The sequence below is a fragment of the Cebidichthys violaceus genome, unplaced genomic scaffold, assembly GCF_023349555.1.
Source record: "Cebidichthys violaceus isolate CVI_PGR_0920_01 unplaced genomic scaffold, fCebVio1.0.p SCAF_4, whole genome shotgun sequence".
In the NCBI taxonomy this organism is placed as follows: domain Eukaryota; kingdom Metazoa; phylum Chordata; class Actinopteri; order Perciformes; family Stichaeidae; genus Cebidichthys; species Cebidichthys violaceus.
The window spans coordinates 1,054,608-1,075,551 of NW_027176594.1; the positions used below are offsets into that span (position 1 = coordinate 1,054,608).

General features: G+C 45.2%; 1 protein-coding gene across 6 annotated transcripts; it reads left to right on the top strand.

Annotated features, from left to right (window-relative positions):
- The first annotated feature begins 435 nt into the window (after positions 1-435).
- Positions 436-19,693, top strand: kif16ba (kinesin family member 16Ba). Of its 6 annotated transcripts, XM_068726538.1 has the most exons (28): positions 436-858; positions 2,597-2,666; positions 2,783-2,896; positions 3,298-3,414; positions 4,421-4,518; positions 4,725-4,834; positions 5,130-5,272; positions 5,904-6,072; positions 6,166-6,297; positions 6,889-7,064; positions 7,165-7,230; positions 7,396-7,455; positions 7,741-7,860; positions 8,028-8,079; positions 8,748-8,885; positions 9,043-9,125; positions 9,235-9,323; positions 10,255-10,287; positions 10,673-10,726; positions 11,010-12,341; positions 12,490-12,648; positions 12,818-12,926; positions 13,751-13,798; positions 14,075-14,122; positions 17,718-17,840; positions 18,152-18,241; positions 18,332-18,415; positions 18,499-19,693. In XM_068726538.1, the coding sequence occupies exons 1-28, from the start codon at positions 812-814 to the stop codon at positions 18,658-18,660; spliced, it is 4,026 nt and encodes a 1,341-aa protein (XP_068582639.1). In that variant the 5' UTR covers positions 436-811; the 3' UTR covers positions 18,661-19,693. The 6 variants fall into 6 exon arrangements, with proteins under 6 accessions (XP_068582639.1, XP_068582640.1, XP_068582641.1 ...); XM_068726539.1 differs by lacking the exon at positions 13,751-13,798; XM_068726540.1 differs by lacking the exons at positions 10,255-10,287; positions 13,751-13,798.
- The last annotated feature ends 1,251 nt before the right edge of the window (positions 19,694-20,944 follow it).

Here is a 20,944-nt window from a genome sequence, read left to right on the forward strand (position 1 = left end):
ACCGTGGGAACTAGGACTGTCCTCGACCAAAGAAATGAATACACCCCAAAGAATCAGAACAAACAGAAACACCACTTCAAATCTTGAGTTTGCCACATATGTGCTCATAAGTTTATAGAAATAAGTCATTAGCATGAAAAAGAACGTATAAATCCAAATTGATATCAATAATCAATAAAATCGATTAGTCGACCATATACCTATATACTATGCATCTCTCTCTGTGTCTGTGTCTCTGTCTCTCTCTCTCTCTCTCTCTATATATATATATATATACTTATTTTTTATTTGTATTTCTTCTTTTTATATATATGTAAGTATATAAAAAGAATAACAATACATGAATAAATATATACTGATATGTGTCCCTTTTCTTCAACCGTCAGTAGTGTGTATTTTGTCCTCTCCGGGCTTCTGTACAGATGTAATGTTTTCATCAGCTGACGCTTCCCAGTTACTTTGCTTCTTTTTTTTGTGTCATATGAAAGCTAACAGGCTAACGTGCTACTCAACAGATTGTGTCACCGGACAACGATAACACCTGTCCACGGTGGCGACTCTCTCTCTCTCCCTCCCTCCCTCCCTCTCTCTCTCCCTCCCTCTCTCCCTCCCTCTCTCCTCACTATCTGTCCGGTTTGTACGTGTTCGTGTGCAGTCGGCCGGTTATCTCGGCGGCGACTTTTGCCCTCTCTATCCCGCTGTGGCTCATGCTAGCGGGTTAGCCTGTTAGCTTAATTAGCTGACGTTCGTTATAAAGCAGCGTCGCTCGAGGCTAACTTACTAACTTAACTGGACTGGACGGACATGCGCAATGGCATCGGTTCGGGTGGCTGTCCGGGTCAGGCCCATGGACAGACGGTGAGTTTAGGACAATAACACGAATTATTTTGTATCTTTCTGCAGGTATAATATCCGAATGTTGTTGTGTTTGCGATGCTAACTGAGCTCATACAGATGTAGCCTCTGGGAGTCATGGTGTTTAAATCACATGCATGGACTCAGCGGCACTATTTGAGACCACAACAATGACGTTATATTATTATTTAAAGAGGGAGTTATTAGCCTGCAGGGTGAGATTAGAGCAGCGGTGGAAGGAGTACAAGTACTGCTACCACACTGTGAAAATACATATAAAAGTACCTACATATAATCAGCACAGTGTACTTAAAGTATGCAGAGTAAAAGTACTCACGGTGCAGTACGGTGTGTCAGTGTTTTACTATGTAGTGATGTTTCTGTATCACTGCTGCATTAATGTGTCTGTTGCATTGTACTGCTGTAGATGTGTTCAATGCATCATATTCTATAAGAGCATCATATGATCAAATCAAATGTAACGAGGTTTTCACTGGACAGGAAGTAACTGAAGCTGTCAGTCAAATGTAGTAAAAAGAACAATATTTACCTCCGAGATGTAGTGGAGGAGAAATATAGGCTAAAGTTGCAGAAAATAGAAATATTAAATATTTAATTAACTAGTAAATGTACTTAGTTACATTCCACCTCTGGTCCCTGAGAGGCAGCTGCTTTGAGTTTCAGTTGAAAACAGAGAATAAAAGCAGACAAATGTTCCGATTATTTCCCTTTTCTCTGCTGTTGTGCGACCGTCCCTCTAGTACAGATCAGATCTCACTGAGATTTAATACTAACAAATAAGAACAATTAGAGTTTTGGTTCATAAGTCTTTTCCTTGTATGATTTTACTGCTCCACTACTGCCCTGTGTTCCATTTCCTCCATTATAACAACAACAAGGCTGCAATAGGCCACACATTACAGCACCAATTAATCCTTTGATCCTGTGTGTGTGTGTGTGTGTGTGTGTGTGTGTGTGGGTGGGTGGGTGGGTGGGTGGGTGGGTGGGTGTGTGACACGACGTCTCAACTCAAGCTTTGCTTTAATTCGATACAATTCAATCAATAAACTCTTTTCCTGAATTAGGGAAAAGGAAAATATGTGATCAAAGCCGACTTTGAATGCTTCACACTTTGTGACGCTCTGCTCCAGACGTTCCAGATGTTCGCTACACAAACTGCACTCAGGCCCAAATACACAGACGCACAAAAATGACACCAGATGTGACCCGGTTACAAAAGGAGGAGAAACTGGAACTCGATGTAAACGTTTTTTAGGATGGGAGTCAACGGGACGCGGTTCCGTTTCTGCTTTTAGATCCGACATGAAGGATGTTGTTGAGCCCGAGAACAAAACCGGGGCGGAGACGGACGATCACGCTCCACTAAGCAAACATGTCTGCCTGCTCATATGACTCATGCTCAGTCATGTGGGTTTATTCACGTCGACAACAAAGGCTGCTATATAACTATGCAACAAGCATACAAATGTATGTATTCTGTACGTACAGCTGTGTGTTTATACCCGTTATATGCGTTAGTCTGCTGTCTCATCGGTGATGATGGAAACATGAATATTTATCGTATAACGGAAAAATATCGTTGGGGCCGTCCCAATCCCAGCCAAGGAATCTATTTATTTTGGTATTTTCTGGTGAAAGTGTGGTTGATTAATTCTCCCATGAACAGATTCTGAAAAAGAAAAGTCTGTCCTGTGCTCTAAACGCTATTGATCTTCTACAGGGAGAAGGACTTGACCGCAAAATGCATCATCAAGATGGAGGGAACCAAAACCTCCATCACCAACCTCAAGGTACTTCATTGTCTTTAATCTCCCAGAAGAAGAGCACTCCGTTCCCACGCGATGCCATTGAGGCGGATGGTAAAACCCGCCGTGTAGCTGAAGTCTTGTTTTCATGTTCTCCAAAGATCACCGACGGCATCGCGGCCGACTCGACGAGGGACCGAACCAAAACCTTCACGTACGACTTCTCCTACGACTCCACGGACTGCAAGAGCTCCGCGTTCGTCTCCCAGGAAAAGGTGAAGAACGGCCACGTTTGCTGCAATGTTATAGTTTTAACAAGCGCAAAACATAAATGTAATAAATCTGTAATAAATCTGTCGGTAAAAGCGAGCGCCATCCTGGCTTTCACAGGGTTAATCTGGCTAATTTCCCCCAAATCCTGCCTTGCAAATCTCCTCTTGTTCTCTTTGGGGGATTATTGAGGTGAAGAGGTTTGGATTCCTCGGTCTACTCGGCTCCTTGCTGTTGGACTCTGTGTGTTTCCTGAGCTCTGACGTGTCACATTACAGCTCTGCTACATCAACACTGAGTCACGCGAGTCTCCAACCTCTCAACGCAGTGAGATGTTGTAAAGCGTCGACCGAGGAAACCTGGAAGAAGGTCTTATTTTGATTTATGTTCTCGTTTCCATCTGCAGGTTTTCAAAGATCTGGGCTCGGACGTGCTGAGGGCGGCGTTCGAGGGCTACAACGCCTGCGTCTTCGCCTACGGTCAGACCGGCTCGGGGAAGTCCTACACCATGATGGGCAATCCAGTGAGACGAAACCCGCCAAACGCATCTTAACACTCACACCACAGACCGTCTGATCCAGAGAGACGCTTCACAGACCAGCTATTGATCTGTGTGCTCCGCTGAACTCATCACTGGAGGCTCCAGTCGAGTTTAGCTGATTATTTTCTCTATAAATCATGAAGCGTAAAAGTGAAAAATGTCTTTCACGACTGGGAGGCTTCAAACTGCTTATTTTGTCCAAAAGATATTAAGATCTTCAGTTTACCTTAATTAATAAGAGAAAGAAAAGAAAATCATCACATTGTGATGTTTGTGTTTCTTGCTATAATAGTCACATTTAAAAAAATGTTAAATAATTTCCAAAAACAGCTGGTCGTTGTAGTTTTCATCAAACAAACGGGAGGAAATAGAGCATTTCTTGGGGTCTATTTTCAGCGGCGGATTAATCCACACATGTTTTTAGTCTGTAAAGAACTTAAAATAACCTCTTTTCTATGTTTTTAATTTAAAAATGAACCCCCCCCCCCCCCCCCCACCTCTCTACATTTGTAAAAGTAACAGAGGACACGCCCTCAGTGTCCTCCGTGGGGGACGGCGGACACGTTTGACGTGTTAGAAGGTCACGTGATCTGTCCGTTCTCAGGGAGACGAGTCCGACATCCAGACGCAGTCGGGTTTTATGATTTGATCTTATCTGATCGATCAGCTGTCAATGATGAACCTGCAGGCCGGCTCCTCTGAGACAACTCTGGTTTGCAGAGATGTGAGAGGAAATAGACTTCATAGAACAATATGAGTCCTCCACAGGAGGGAGGAAGCAGAAGACATGATGCAGGAAGTCTGTTTAGTGAAACACGCCTTTAAAAAGCTGTCGACCTTTTCCTGCTTCGCTCGTACGAAATCATTTTACCACCACTAGTAAACGCTTGTTATTGTCACCGCTGCCTCACTCACCCTCACACACCTTTGAGCCTGTGTGTTTCAAAGTCTGAGCTTTTTGTGCGTTTGTTGTTGTCGTTGTTTTTAGGGGGACGCTGGTCTGATCCCGAGGTTCTGTGAAGGTCTGTTCAGTCGCATCGCCGCGGCGTCTCGGTGGGATGAAGCTTCGTTTCGTACGGAAGTCAGGTGAGCCGGGACCGGACCGACGTTTTTTTTTTTAAATATATTTTTTCCACGTCTGAACCGGCTTCAGGGAGAAATCTATTCCAGAGGAAACGTAGCGTCGTGTTTGAGTTTACTGCCACGGAAACAAGTCATTATTGTGAGAGAACCAGCTAGAGATGCTGAGAGTTGTGATTGTAGCCATGTTGTCCTCTGGTTCACGCCTTCAGCTACCTGGAGATCTACAACGAGAGGGTGAGAGACCTGCTGAGGAGGAAGTCCACTCAGACCTACAACCTCCGAGTCAGGGAGCACCCGAAAGACGGACCCTATGTAGAAGGTGAGACCGCGCTGCTGGGCCTAGTTTTTATTCATCCTGCTTTCATTTCAGTTTTACTGTCTTTTTCAGGGATGGTAAAGGGACAGTGTGTGTGTGTGTGTGTGTGTGTGTGTGTGTGTGTGTGTGTGTGTGTGTGTGTGTGTGTGTGTGTGTGTGTGTGTGTGTGTGTGTGTGTGTGTGTGTGTGGCGGTGTTGTAGTTTTAGGTGATTGCGTTCCCACATAATCATGTTCTCTCAGCGTTGTGTTCTCGTGTCGACGTCCTGTAACCCTGACCCCCGTCCCTGCTGGTCTCAGATCTGTCCAAGCACCTGGTGCAGAACTACAGCGACGTGGAGGAGCTGATGGAGGCCGGAAACATCAACCGCACCACCGCCAGCACCGGCATGAACGACGTCAGCAGCCGCTCGCACGCCATCTTCACCCTCAACTTCACACAGGTCAGAAGCAGCCTACTGACTGCAGGCCGTACATCGCTCCTCCACGGAGAACCACCGTTATTAGAACGGTGGTGGAATAAGCTATTTATCTAACATCCTAAAAACTAACTTCTTCTTGTCATTGGTGGAAACTTTCCTAGAACTGGAGTCTCATTTGAGTTTCACATAATAACTTCTTCAGTATTTTTTTTTTTTTATTTAAAAAGAAAAAAAAGTCTTTCAATCAAAGCTTGTTATTTTTTCTTTCTGATTTTCACCAAAATAAAAGCCCAGATGTTTTCAAAAAGTAGATCAGTGTGGGGCGTTTTTCATACTAGACACTGATGATCCTTGGAGTTTACAGTAATTATACTTTCCTGGTGAAAAATGTGGAGGAGATCCTCAAAAAAACTACCTGTTATTTTATTTAAAATCACATTTTTTCAATTTTTGTGTGAAATAAACTCAAAAACACAGGATTTTCTACTGAAATGAGCCATGATTTCATCTCGTATCACTCTCTCTCTCTCTCTCTCTCTCTCTCCCTCTCTCTCCCTCCCTCTCTCTCCCTCTCTCTCTCTCCCTCTCTCTCTCTCTCTCTCGCTCTCGCTCTCTCTCTCTCTCCCTCTCTCCCTCCCTCTCCCTCCATCAGGCTAAGTTCGATGCGGAGATGCCCAGTGAGACGGTCAGTAAGATCCACCTGGTCGATCTGGCCGGCAGCGAGCGAGCCGACGCCACCGGAGCGACAGGCGTCCGGCTGAAGGAGGGAGGAAACATCAACAAGTCGCTGGTCACTCTCGGCAACGTCATCTCTGCCCTCGGTCAGGAACGGAATCTGGAAACCTGTTTCTCAACGTTCACAATACTCCCAAATGTTTGCTGACTGAAGGGTCTGTTTCCTGTCTCTGCTCCAGCTGACATGACGCAGGACGGCGGGAACACCAACCTGAAGAGGAAGGCGGTGTTTGTTCCCTACAGAGACTCGGTGCTCACCTGGCTGCTGAAAGACAGTCTGGGCGGCAACTCCAAGACCATCATGATTGCCAGTGAGACACACAGACATTTAAAACAACAGCGGGGCCTTTATTGACCTCAGCTGCAGAGGCTACCAGGCTTTATTATATTATTATATCAGGCTTATATTAGAGGCCTTTATTTCTATCTTCCTCTGAGTGATAAATATACCCCGTCATATTTTTAGGATGAATCCTCCTCGTTTTCTCATTCTGTTGGATTTTTCTTGCCGTTAATCAACACTTCCTGTATCCATTTCAAATTAAAAGCGGCCCTACCGATCAATTCTTCTCACATGTGCCTGGAGATCGTTAATATGTAAATCCCTATTATACAACGTCAGAAAGATGATCAATTAATAATTCATAGAGCTCTGTACTGTACAATTCAGCAAAAAAAAAAAAAATCCTGCAATTTATCGTAATCAGCATTAATGCACCTTGGATCTGAGGATTTTATTCTACGGTTATATTGGATTTTCTCCTCATTCTTATTTGATAAATCACAGTTTATGTGTGGTATACGTGGGGCCGGCCCCTTATTTATCTGGCGACCCGGCCCTCCGCCGTTATTAGACACCCCGTCTTTTATTTCAGTGTCCTGTTCGCCGCTTTTCTTCGCAGCCGTTTCCCCCGCCGACGTGAACTACGGCGAGACGCTCAGCACTCTGCGCTACGCTAACCGAGCCAAGAACATCATCAACAAGCCCACCATCAACGAGGACTGCAACGTCAGGCTGATCAGAGAACTGCGCGAAGAAATCGCCCGACTGAAGGCTCTGCTGATTCAGGGCAACCAGGTGAAACGCACAGGTTGTTCTAATCATATTAAAGTCACTAATGCAACCCGGTCAAAGTGTTTCTGACCCTCTTTTTTTTTTTTGTTTGTTTCTGTGTCAGATTGCTCTGCTGGATTCGCCCACTGCTCTGAGCATGGAGGAGAAACTGCACCAGAACGAAGCCAGAGTGAGTTTTAGCGTTGTCCTCGCTGAGAAACGTGACGACTGCTGCAGAGAAATACACCTTTTTATTATAAGTGTGGCTTTGCACACGTTGACCTCCGCTGAGGAGGCAGACGTCTGTCACCTGGTGGTTTCTGTCGGGTTTCTATCGGCGTTTTTGTGTTTGCAGGTCCTGGAGCTGACCAAAGAGTGGACCAACAAATGGAACGAGACACAGAACATCCTGAAGGTCCGTTCATCGTTCATGTCGCTCACTGACTGTCTGACTGAAACGTGTTGAAAGCACCAACAATCTCTGCATAATGCGTATTATTTAGCGTTTTCATTTGGTCTTCAGTTGTCACCTAAAAACATTTTTCCTTGGCTAATCATTTTTTTTCTTTGTGCACAAGTTTGGTTGTTTTTGTGACATTTCTCATGTTCAATTCCTACTTTCTATTCATGATTCGTTCCGTTTTCTTTCCTCTGGTTCTCTCTACGGTGACGTCATGAATGACCCTGGTGGTGTCTGCAGGAGGAGACTCTCGCTCTGAGGAAGGAGGGCATCGGCGTCGTGTTGGACTCCGAGCTGCCTCACCTCATCGGCATCGACGACGACCTCCTCAGCACCGGCATCATCCTGTACCATCTAAAGGTCCGACTCACCCGAAGCACTTCCATATGTGATGCATGACAATAACGGTTCATATCAGTGTCGTATCTGCTTCAATGTGGACGGAAGAAAGTGTTATTCCAGTCCTCAGTGTCCTTCTGTTCGACTTCTAAACTTCTTCTTTTGTTTGTTTTTCCTCTAAACCTCAGGAGGGACGGACGTACGTGGGCCGCGACGACGCGTCCACAGAGCAGGACATCAGTGAGTTTTTCATTGACATTTATTATTATTATTATTTTTACATCAACAACCAGTAGGGAGTACTTTCAACAAGCTGCAGGGGAAGATCAACAGTGTTAACAAACAAGAAAAGCCTTTCTATACAGGCTCATCACATTTCACTGGAAATCACTGAAAATCAGAGCTAAAATAAGGAAAACATGACTAATTTCAGATGGGATTTTAGAGGAAATGGTGCATAGTTACAAAATCATTTCACCTCAGGTTGATAGCAGAGCACCTCAAGGTCTCACTCAGAGAGAACCAGGACATTCTGATGTAGCATTTCAAAATAAAAGCCCTTCAAAATCCCATGCATGAGCTAACTTTAAATCACATTCATGAGACGATTTGTCTAATTTCAGATGGGATTTTAGAGGAAATGGTGCATAGTTATAAAATCATTTCACCTCAGGTTGATCGGACAAGAATATTGCAATCGGTGTATCTCTACTTTAAATGTTGTTTTTTTTCTAGAACATGAACCTTGACCTGTATATTAACTCTTTTTTCCGAGAGCTTTTTATTTTGTTTTCCTATTAAGAATGTTCTTATCTCTTCTTCTACAGAGGAGCTCTATAACTGACTATGTGCAGAAGTTTTGTTTTTTTTTGTTTGTTTTTTTCATGTGTTGTTTCGTCCTCCTGCAGTCCTGCACGGTCTGGACCTGGAGAGCGAACACTGTATGTTTCAGAACCAGAACGGTAAAGTGACTCTGGTGCCGCTCGGCGGAGCTCAGTGTTCAGTCAACGGAGTTCCGGCGACGGAGTCGTCGCAGCTCAACCAAGGTGAGAGCGCGAGGACGTCTGAGGGGAAATCAAGAAACCTCTTCCACTTCTTTTAAAGCTGCACCTCGCTGTGAAACATGAGAACGTGTTTCATCCTCACAGGGTGAAAGAGGACTCCGTCCTGGACAGTTTTCACTTTCTGTTGTTTGGTTTCCAGGCGCCGTTATTCTGCTCGGCAGAACAAACATGTTCCGGTTTAACCATCCGAAGGAGGCGGCCAAGCTGAGGGAGAAACGAAAGGTTAGACTCGACGCCTTTTTAGCCTCTTTAGAGACCTTGAAGGAAACCTGCTCTCAGGTGAGACGGTAACGTTGTCGACCTTTCCCCCCCCCCCCCCCCCCCCCCTCAGAGTGGCCTGCTCTCTACATTCAGCCTCTCTATGACGGATCTGTCCAAGTCCTGTGAAAGCCTGTCCACCGTGATGCTCTACAACCCCGGGTGAGCTCATGAACTCACTAATGACACCAGCAGCATGTGGTTATGAGCTCAGAGCCTGCAGTGCATCGCCCCTCTGCATCAAAGCCCCTCCAGGACCGTAGAGTCTCCACTCCTCAGAGCTGTTAGTTGATCTGCATTCATACAGCGCTGCCACAGAATACAATCCCATCGGTGGGATTTATTAGAGCCAATTAGAGCTGTGTGTGTGTGTGTGTGTGTGTGTGTGTGTGTGTGTGTCTGGGTCATTTACGGTGGAAAAAGAATCGTCTCTCGCACTCACTATTCATATTTGTGAATACATGTTTTGCAGTTTAAATGATGTAAACTGATGGGTATTAGTCAGCTTTTAAGGGACATTTTTAGGGACAAATAATTGTCTTATGTTGCTATTAAGGCTTTCCTTGGGTCTGACGTGTCAATCAAGAGTTTCTTTCATTTTGCAACACCGGTCTTGGCGCTAAGAGCCACAGACAGGAAGTCAAGGTGACAACAAGAAAAATATAGAATATGGAATTCCTTTACTCTACCGCCACCAACAGGCCAATCAGGTTCAAACAAAGCTTAATGAACAGATTTACTGAGGGTATTCCTGCTCCCTAGAGGATGAACCACCTCCATTTTGGACACTACATGAGTTCACCTTTAGTGCCACCTTCAGGACAAACTGTCAGCTCTGAGATGTCTAATTGCTGGAATGTGATATGATTGTTATGAAATATTATATACATTTTTTCATGTGAGGATGAACCCCCCCCCCCCCTCTCCCCTCAGGACAAATTCCTCCAATTGTTAAACATTGTTCATGAAAGTGAGCCGTTAGTTCTCGGTGTAATCTGTGTCTTGATGGATTATTAAGCGCTCGTTTTCCTTTCACCTGTGCACTCGCTCCATGTCAGTGAATTAACTGTTGTCAACCCCGTCCTGTTGACAGTCTCTTCACTGAGAAGGGCCCCGTCTTCCTCAGGTAGACTCAGCCGTCCACTTCCTGTCTAACTGTCCCGTCTTTGACGCAAAGACATATGTTGACGTGTCAAGTCTCTCAACCTAAACCCTCATTGTATTATTATTATTATTTTTATTATTATTATTATTTTGCACGTCGTCTTGCTGCTTCTGTCTCCATTTTGACGTCTGAGAGTAGAGAATGTATCGTTGCTTTTTTGTCACATCGCCTTGGCATTTCATTTGAAGTCATTTTGTGTTGACGCTACTTTCACTTAGTGCACTTTACTAGTTGTGGTGTTGAATGTGTGTGTGTGTGTGTGTGTGTGTGTGTGTGTGTGTGTGTGTGTGTGTGTGTTCGTTTTTCATGCGAGTAAAAAAGCTGATGGAGGTTTTCGTGTTTTCAGGCTGGAGTTTGAGAGACAGCAGCGAGAAGAGCTGGAAAAACTGGAGCTGAAAAGGTACAAGAGTCTCAAAAGTTACTGAGAGACCAAGAGTCACACCTGTAGCCTGCATTCACTCTGAATCCTTTCTAATCCACAGTTTAAAGATTTAAATAACAGTATTAAAACTCAATAAATTCAATTGATATTAACAGTATTTAACCAGATGCCAGCCTTTAAAAAAAATACAATTCAGAAATACTTTTGAAGCTCAAGTCATCACCAAGACAACCGTTAAAAGATATCATAATGTCACATCATATGTCAGAACATTCCCCACATTTTGTTGTTGTTGCTGTAGGAGGCTGATCAAAGAGATGGAGGCAAAGCACCAGAGTGAGAAGGCAGAGCTGGAGCTCCTCCAGCAGGAGGTGGAGAGTCAGCGTAAGGAGTCTGAGGAGGTGCAGCAGCGGATCCTCCATCAGGAGGAGAGCCTCCGCCGCCGCAGCCAGGACATCGAGAGCCGCCTGCGAGACTTCCTGGCCGAGAAGGAGCGCTTTGAGGAGGAGAGACGCTCGGAGATCCAGGGGGAGGACCCCCAGCGGGGGAAACGGCAGCCGGAGGGGGAAGCGGAGGAGCAGCTGGACGAGGAGCAGCGGCGGCAGCTGGAGGCTGCCGAGCAGACGGAGATCTTCCGCGAGCTGGAGAGACTGAAGAGGGAGCGCGAGGAGCAGAAGGTTCGTCTGGAGACGGAGCGGCGGCGGCTGGAGGAGCAGGAGCGCGAGCAGCTGAGCCTGGTGGGGCGGCTGGAGGAGCAGCTGAGAGAGAAACACGAGGCAGCCACCACCCTGCTGACCCGGGAGGATGCCGGCCGCCTGGAGGAGGAACGCCGAGCCCTGGCTGAGATCAGAGAAGCACTCCTCCGCGCCAAAGAGACTGCTGAGCGGCCAGATGTGGAGGATGCCAGCCAGGAGGCGAGATCCGCCCAGGCACGATACACGGACTTCAAGGAGGCGCAGGTGAAGGAACTGGGCCAGCTGGAGGAGGGGCTCCGGCAGCAGAGGGAGCGCCTGGAGAAAGAGGTCGCCGCCGAGCGCAACACGCTGCTGCACCTCACCCATGGCCTCAAAGAGCGACATCAGCAGCTGAAGGAGACGCAGGAGAAAGGGGCGCAGGACGCCACGGCTGTCGGCCAGGAGGAGCAGCTGGTCAAGCAGGCGGAGCAAAGGCTGCAGTTCAAGGAGCGGCAACTGGCCAGCGTGGCCGACGGCCTTCTCCCCGCGCTGGCCGAGGAGAAGCAGAGAGCCGCGGAGATGCTGGAGCGCAGCGGCGGCGGCAGCAACGGGAACTGCGACAGCCCACCGGGGCTCGACAACACGCTGTTCCAGGTGGAGAAGGAGCTGGAGGACAAGGAGGAGAAACTGAACCTCCACTGGCACGGCGCCCAGCAGCTCCAGCAGCTCCAGGAGACCTACGAGTTCACGGCCAACGTGGCGCGGCAGGAGGAGAAGGTGAGGAGGAAGGAGAAGGAGATCCTGGAGTCCAAGGAGAAGCAGCAGAGGGAGGCGATGGAGCAGGCGGTGGCCCGGCTGGAGAGGAGGCACTCGGCCCTGAGGCGCAGCGTCTCCCTGGAGCCCGACACCGAGGAGCAGAGGCACAAGAGCTCGGCCATCAAGAACCTGGACCAGCAGAGGTCAGAGCCTTTAACATATATATATATATATATATATATATATATATATATATATATCTAAACAGTGAATTAATGAATACATTCAAGAAACGCAGGAACAAGACCATCCTCGCTTTTGTTTGGTTTTGATGTTTCCTCTTCTCTCCAGAGTTGAGCGGGAGATCCAGAAGCTGAGGCGGAGGATCAGCGAGGGGGAGGAGAACAACAGGACTCACTCCGTCAGCAACGATGAGAAGACGAGTCACGGCAGCTCTCCGGTCAGCCACATGCAGAGCCTGAACCCTCTGCTGCCGCTGTCAGACGACAGGTACGCCTTCTTCAAACAATCGCCAGAACTACACCGTTCATCCTACAGCCAGAAGCTGTACGACTGTCATAACCGTCAGGTGTTCGTCTTTCTGATGGAACACTTGGGACACGTCATTTGTTGATGTTGTTGCTAACGTTGGGCGCTTCGTCCTTCTCGTTGGTTGTAGGATAAATGCGTACATCGAAGAGGAAGTCCAAAGAAGGTTACGCAAGATGAACCTTCTCAATGGCAGCAGCAGCACCATGGATCTGTCTCTGTCCTGCGAGTCGCTCAGGGTAAGAAATGTCCCTCTCACTTTGTTTAACCTGTGAGGTGCTGCTGATTTCTGTTGTTGTTGTTGTTGTTGTTGTTGTTGTTGTTGTTTACCCAACCAGCTGACTCAAGAACAGTTTCTCCCCACAGACCTTCACTCTGATGAACACTTAACACCATTAAAACATCCACTTACTTCTGATATAGGCGATATTTTTACAGTTAAAATGAGACACCTTTTTGTCCCTGTGAATATAAATCCTACCTACCTTCAGTTATGTTGTTGGTGTTTTTTCTTTTAATATAATATATAATAATATAACGTGTGTACACAATAGTCCTACCTTTTTACCTTTTATTATTTCAGCGTTGTGGTCCCTGTTCCATTTCTGTGTACATTGAAAGCGATGCAGAAAAACTGGAGTCAAACTCCTTGTATGTGATTTTGCACACTTGGCCAATAAAGCTGATTCTGTCACCTTCACTCTCTCAGCACATCCAGACTCTGGTGAAACGTGAATCGCCAGCTATTTTGATAATCAATAAGTAGTTTAAAGTCATATTTCGAGCAAAAATGTCAAATATTTCCCGGTTTCAGCTTCTCAAGACGTTGCCGTTGGTCTCTGTTTTTACGTCATTGTGAATAAAAACTGTAACGGGTCAGACGCGGGAAAAAAACATCAACATGGTCTTAACACTCATTATCTTTATTTTCACTCTGCAATGTGTATTTTGCTCTTTAAAAGCAAAGAGAGAACAAAGAAACCCAGCAGATCCAGTGACAGATTGCGAGTCGAAGCGTCTTTCTCTCTGTGTAGAACTGATATTTAGCTCTTTAACCCTGCAGGAGGAGGAAGAAGCTTTTGACTGTAGCTCTGTTAGATTAACAGATGAGGTAAGACCAGGAGCACCCTGCTCTGTTTGAGACTTTCCCTGCTCTGTAATCTGCATGACTCTCCCAAATACGGTTATGGATCGACTCATTCACCCTTTTAATTGGGTTCTTCTCCGCCTGGTTTATAATGTATCCTGGTTTTGTTTGATTTTTTTCCCTTTCTCCTGTCATCATGAAGTATAATTTACAACTTTGTATACAGAAATGCTTAATTAATAGTGTATATTTGATATTCAGTGATACTGAGAGTTGATGTTACGTTTCATTGTTTTTCAGGATGATGAAAAGCTTCAAAACATGAACCCAAGGAGGCTTAAATATGAGGTAAGACCAGAATCTTATAGTTTTGGGATTATTATAATTCAATAATCAATTTTTACAATGGGTTCTGTATGTTTGCATTGTATAAACAAATTGTCTTTTATCGCTTGTATGCATGGTAACAATTACAAAGTCTGAGCATGATTCCTCATATAATTATACAAATTCAATGTCATTTTAAAAGAAATGATGAATGGGTTTCCATTTTATATTCATTTTACCTAATACAGGAGTGCACAGACGGCTGCATTTTTTTCTAATCTATTATTTGCGACTCGTGTTGGTCTTGAAAATTTGGCAACTCTGTTCAAGACCCCGAAGGAAGGAAGCCCGTTCTCCTCTTTAGCGCGGTAGCAAACGGATGCATGGAAAGTAGAGTGAACAGACGGCAAAACACCTCGAAACGATCGAAAATGTAATATTTCAGCTCACAGTCCTTCATTTCAGACCAAGTGGAATCAAACATGGTTAAACCGTATTTGCGGATGCCTTATTTTCTGTGAAGGTGCAAGATGGGTGGAGTCTGAGCCAGAAACCTACAAACTAAATGTAGATCTGTAAAGACCATCCGTCTAGTCACAGCAGTAGATCCTCATAATAAGTATTTGCAAATGCTACCTTACTAGAATTTAGAAAGTTTTCCAAAAGAAGTTGAGTTATTTTTCTACACTTGTCATCCTAATTTGCATGCCAAACCTCTTCACAATGTTAATTTTGAATCACTTACAACTGACCTGTGCACCTGGTGATGGAGGAACTCTAATTCTCAATGGGGTGGATTATGGACTTCGGTGTTATTCAAAGAGGCTTCGCGTCCTGCTTGACGATGTAGTCATGGACTCCCCCCTTGTGCACACAGAAAGCCTGCGGGTTGTGGTCTAGCTTGCTGCCTGCCCCGATCCTCGAGGCAAAATCCCCTCTTCACATCCAGGAAAACATGTTGGAAGAACCAGAGTACAACCTCTTAAAGATTCACGGAGAAGACAAACTAGAATCCACAGCTAAAGTCTTGATTAAGAAAGAGGAAGTGCCTTACAAAGATGGTGAAAAGAACTATTGGTGGCAAAGAGGAGTGAGTATCCCTCCAGGAGAAGTGGGCCGAGATGTTCGCGAACTTGATCGTTGTGGCATTGGTCAACACGAGATGTGTGGCGCATCTGCAAACTCCGAGACCAACAGAATTGATGAAAACAAGAATATCACGGATGAAAGAAGAAACGATTCTGCCCGCCGTGTTCCCAATGACGATAAAAAGGTTGAAGATGCAGCAAGCAAGCGGCAAACATGTGACCCGGGGATGGTCAAAGATGCCGAACTTTCCAATGATCGGTCGTCAAAGTCGCAGAACTCTGACAATGGTTGCATCGATTTCAAGCAGGAGTGGAAGGAATCCGTTAATGGTCAAATCAAACAAGAGACAGACACAGAAACTGATAAAGTGGCAGCCAACAGGAGCTTTGCTTTGGGGTATTTTACTGAAAAGCTGTCCGAAGCGTACAAAGACGCTGGTAGAAAGCTACAGGGCACACGGGACATAATTCGAAATGTACGAATGGATGATATGAAGGATGTGCTCTCTCAGTATGTGACCATGATGTCCAAGGAGCTGCCACTGATTCATCGACTGCATCTTAACCCGGAGCCAGAACCTTGCATCCTTCCAGAAAACAAAGTCACATTGGTTGATCCGTCAAAGGATCGCGCCTTTAGTCTTCCTCAGAATTGCGGCGCGTCTGCGATCCCGGGCGTCGCGGGATGGCCTGAAGGTTCTGTGTTGTCTCTCAAAAACACATGTCCTGAAGTGTTTCATCAGAGGCTGGTCCAGCTGCCTCCAGCCTTGTCTCAGCTACAGTCACTTTCATCCCAGAAGATGCTGGAAGAGTTGGAATCTCTGACCCCTCGAGCAAAAGTCAACAAGCTTACGAGTATCTTCTGGCTCCAAACTGCAAACGTTAAGCAGCCGATCCCAAATTCTGGGTGCTTGCTTTTGTCAGAAAAGGACATCACAGTGCTGTCAAGTGGAACAAATTCAGATGACGCCGTAGCTATTCGTCACCATTTTAATCTCCTGGAAATCAAGAAGGTCCAGATTAGTTTGGCAGGGCAGCACGTTCGCCTAATTGGCGGCACCGAAGACCCCGTCTTGGTAGTTTTTACCCACAGCAAAGAGCTCACTCAGGAGTTCTGCAAAGCTTTACTGAAGCTTCTTTCTCCTGGAAACGTCCCTGAAGGGACTGAAGATCACCCGTTGCTCTCTGATGACCTCATGGTCCTCTCTCTGGATTGGACGTCGAGCGTTCCTGACGTCTTCCTGGACAACGGCCTTCACGTCACCTCCAGATTCAAGCGGGTCCTCGCAGACCTGCTCTACATCGTCCACGGGAACATGGATGGTCCTGGCAAACCTTCTCTGGCACACGTCTGTCCTCTGCTCTACACCAGCGTCAAAGTCAAGAACTCTACCCGCGTGCACCCGGACGCCATTTTTCAGTTCCTCCTGACGGACACTCACATGGCTCTTCTCCAGGAGGACGGCGTCTTTCACCCCGTGCCGCGGGGCTCCAGTCTGGTCCCCGTCCAGCCCCAGTTTCGGGGACTCCAACTCCGCAAGCGTTCAGACATCGGATGCCTGTTTGTGAGGACGAATGACGGCTGCCTTGTGGTCGATATCACGTTCACAACTCGCAAACCACAAACTCGAGTGAAGAGGGCGGAGTTCAGGCGACGCTCGACCGAAGTGCCCTCCGTCTCTGACCGCAGTCGTCCGAGCGATTCCTGGGAGTTATCTTTTGGTTGTACCTCAGAAGCTGTGATGTTGATTAATCATCTGTCTACCTGAGTAACTCACCAAAAAGGCGGTTTTACCTGTATTCAGTCACAAATGCAACGTACTTACCTGTGTCTTATAAGGTGATTCATCATCGTATCAAAGTAAAATGGACGCATCTGCAAGTACTTTTAGAATATTTTCTAATATATTTAAAACGTCATATGTAAAGAAACTAAAGATTGTCTTTTGAGGTGAAGACTCACAGATCATGTCGATGTGACGTGTGTTAACTGTAATTTCTGTAGTTTATATGTAGTTATAATGAATAAATGAAGATAAACATGCATTTAGGAAAGTTGAAACCGCTTGTTAATTGTTTTTAGTTATGTTGACGATTCTTGATTATTCTGCTTTATATTTTTAGTATTTGGTTTAAAGGGAAAATTATGATTATTTGCGGTTTGGTCTAAAGTTTTGCAGCTTGCATTTCGATTAAAAAAATGATGCGATTTGATGTCTTGAAGAAAACGGGAGGATTTGTCATGATGTGAAGTGATTACAGATGAAATTTTATTAATATATATTAAAGTAATGTTTAATGTGTCTTCAAATACAGTGAGAACATGTTAATTGTGTAAACAAGTTAATAAAGATTGAACTTTCTGTGATTCCTATTGACTGTTGCCAATCATACTTAATCATTCTCAAACCAAGTTCATGAAAATGATTGTGATTTTTGTTTTTTCCGAGTCAACCCTTTACCCTCCGCCATCTTTCTTCTTCTCTCCTTCTGTCTTGTCCCCGTCCTCCCGGTGACTTCTTCTGCAGCACCTGGTCTGCCGTCCTCTCGGGACGAGCTGCGACGGCCTCCAGGAGCCCGTTAAAATCAGCATTCCTCGTTACCTTCTCCGCGGGCAGGGGAAAGACGAGCACTTTGAGTTCGAGGTGAAGGTGAGCTCACGCCGCGCGTCTTCATCTTCCCTCGTCATCGTCGGTCATTTACGTTCTGACCTGTTAAATCTCTCTCTGGCTTTATTTGATGTTAATCGTTATGCTACGCTTTATTTGTTTATTATTGAGGTCATAGTTTAGATTCAGTTGTGTTCAGATGTTGTGAGATTGTGGAGGCGTTCAGGTGTGCAGGTTTAGTTGCTTGTTGTGTGAAAGCCTCAGGAACCTTTTTTGGATCTTTTTTTGTTGTTGTTGTTGTGTCCCGAGAGTTTTGATCTGTGCATCAAAGGTGTTTCTCTCTCTTTGATCAGATCACTGTGATGGAGGAGATGTGGACCGTGTTCAGACGCTACAGTCGCTTCCGGGAAATGCACAAGAGCCTCAAATTAAAATACCCAGAGGTGAGATCCGCTTTTTACGTCTGTTGTTCTCCGTTGAAACGCCTCGCCGGTGTCACTGAAGTGTGTGACGTCCCGGTCTCTCTGCTCTAGCTGGCAGCTCTCGAGTTCCCCCCCAAGAAACTGTTTGGAAACCGAGACGAGCGGATGGTCGCTGAGCGGCGGAATCACTTGGAGGTAAGACATTTTGAAATACGGCTTCATTCACACACGAGAGACAAACCATCCTGTTTTCAAACCATCCTGTTTTCTTTTTCCAGCGTTATCTGAGGAACTTGTTCCGGGTGATGCTGTCGTCCTCCAGCTCTCCTCTCAGAGCCGACGCAGACGGCGGTTTGCATCTCACCAAACACGCCATCTGTGAGTTCTCGCCGTTCTTCAAGAAGGGCGTCTTCGAGTACAGCAGCCACGGCACCGGCTGACCCGACCGCGAAAAAAATGAGCTCCAAAACTAAAAGGGAAAAAAAAAAAAAAAAAAAAAAAAAAAAGCAGCAGCTCGGTGCCTTTTCTCCGGAAGAATCGGACAAAAGAAAAGTAAAAGTTGCAGGTCAGTTTCCTCGCCACGACAAAGACGCGTCGGACGCTCGTCAGCTGTTAGTTCATGTAGGATCACTCTGTTTTAAAGAGTTTCATTTCTACGTTGTAGCAATAAACGGCTATATTAAATATATTTACATGCAGCTATGATATTTATGGCAACTCCCTCATGTAGTGACCGCACTAAAAGTAGAACAGAAGACGTTAACACTGCCGTTGTTTGGGGGTTCAATTCCCCGTGAAGCCGCTGGGTTTGATCTGCTGCTGGAACAATTAGGTCGTCCTGTTAATGCGTCAGCAAAAAAAAAAAAAAAGTTATTTAAATGACAAAACATTCACTTGTTTCAGCTTCTTTGAATGTGCTGTTTAATGTCATTATATGCAGAATATCTTTAGACTGTTAAAAAAAAAAAAAAGCAATGATGCATTTGAAGATGTTACCTTTTGGCTCTGGGAAATAATTTTGTGCATTTTTCTCTCGTTTATGGCATTTTACAGATAAACAATGAATTTATCGAAAAAGAAAAAAAAAAAGGAATCTATTATGGCAATGGTCATTAATTGTAGTTCAATAACACCGTGGAGCTTGACTTTCCATTTCCCGTCCGTGAGCAGAGCGAGGCATTGACCCGGGGTTAGAGTCTGAACACTGAGCACTACAGAGCACTTTGTGTGAAGATCCGCTTACAGTCGGCTTTTGTTCACCGACGTGGTTCTGATGCGGGTATGAATAAACATTGAACCCAATGGGCCTCTGCCAACCACACTGCACTCTTTGTGTTTGTGTGCGGCTGGAGATCGCAGCGAAACTCCTGCTCGAATGAGACGGAGACGAAGCTTGAGTCCAAAAAAAAAAAAATCAAATCTAATGAATCTAGTTTGTAGTTAAAGAAGAGCAGACAAAAAAAAAAAAAACAACAGCTTTAACTGTGTGGAGGTGAAGCTAAAACACTCTTTAAGCTGCTGGATAATATTGAGACGAATGACTCTGAACCAGAATAATAGAAGTAGTTATAGTTCCACTGCATTTTATTGACATGTTTCTAATAACGCGTCCACCTTTTTATCTACTGTACAAATGGAGGAGCAGCTGTAATGAAAAGCAATCCAGCACAGCCTCAAACGGTTGTGTTCAAGGAACAGCGTCGTGATATATTTGAAATCCATGTTTATTATTCTGATTGCGCGTTGATAGAAGAACAATATCTGGAAGCTCTGTTACTACATTGTTTTAATGTAAAAACTACTCCGTACTTATCAGTCCAATTCAAACACGGAACCGTTTCGGTCGCTGGAAACTGTTTCAAGACAAAGACGCAGTCAGAAGTTTAACGAACCTTTTTGAACAAGTAACACTGACGGATGCCAAAAAGTGCCCCGCGGAGGTTTCACGCCGTGGACTCTCTGCTGCCGTTGTCTGTCTTCTGTGCCGCTTGTCTTACTTTTGCTGTGAGCTGAAAGGACATTTGGGGGTTTCGGAGGATGCATTCATGAAGCTACAGGAAAACGTTGTCCCGTTAGCCCTCGTCCGTACACTAATCCATTTTATTTGACTCATTTATCGCACGAATATTGACTTTTGAACAACAGCGTGGTCATTTAAAGTGAAATTAGGTGGACGTTTGAAGAAAGAATATTAAGGGACAAGAATGGTGGAGTTGTTGGACGGTCCAGAGGAGCCACAGGCTTTCTTCTTCTTTCTGTATCGGCACAAAACGCATCTTTGACCGCTTTTTTTCCCCACTTATTACGAGTACGCAGATTCACATAATTCATTCAGAGGGAATATTTCCTCCCACTGGCAGCTCAGAGCTGAGTTTGTTTTTATATTCCCCCAAAAAAACGCATCAAGCGATTGGATCCTGAAGTCTTCCTGAGCCTCACTGTTGTTAGCAGCTCTATGAAGAGCCGACCACTCACTGCTCTGTGTGTTTTCTCCATAAGCCATACTTTGTGTGTATATAAAGTGTAAATGTTGATGTGCATAGTTTTTCTATACAATATGCTTGTATGTAATGTAAACTATTGACATTGAATGTCAGTAAAGGGAATGTACCACAACATTCAGACTGGTTTTGTGTGTCCCCCCCCCCCTCCCAAATGTCACATAAATGTCACAAGAGTCAACAAGTATGACAGAAATATTGTTTATTGTCATGTGACTTGTAG

Excerpts from the sequence above, each read along its gene's own strand:
- kif16ba (XM_068726533.1), top strand. The coding sequence starts at position 812 with ATGGCATCGGTTCGGGTGGCTGTCCGGGTCAGGCCCATGGACAGACG. Across the intron at positions 7,065-7,164 it reads TGCTGATTCAGGGCAACCAG|ATTGCTCTGCTGGATTCGCC; the intron begins GTGAAACGCACA and ends TTTCTGTGTCAG. Across the intron at positions 8,080-8,747 it reads GTCCACAGAGCAGGACATCA|TCCTGCACGGTCTGGACCTG; the intron begins GTGAGTTTTTCA and ends GTCCTCCTGCAG.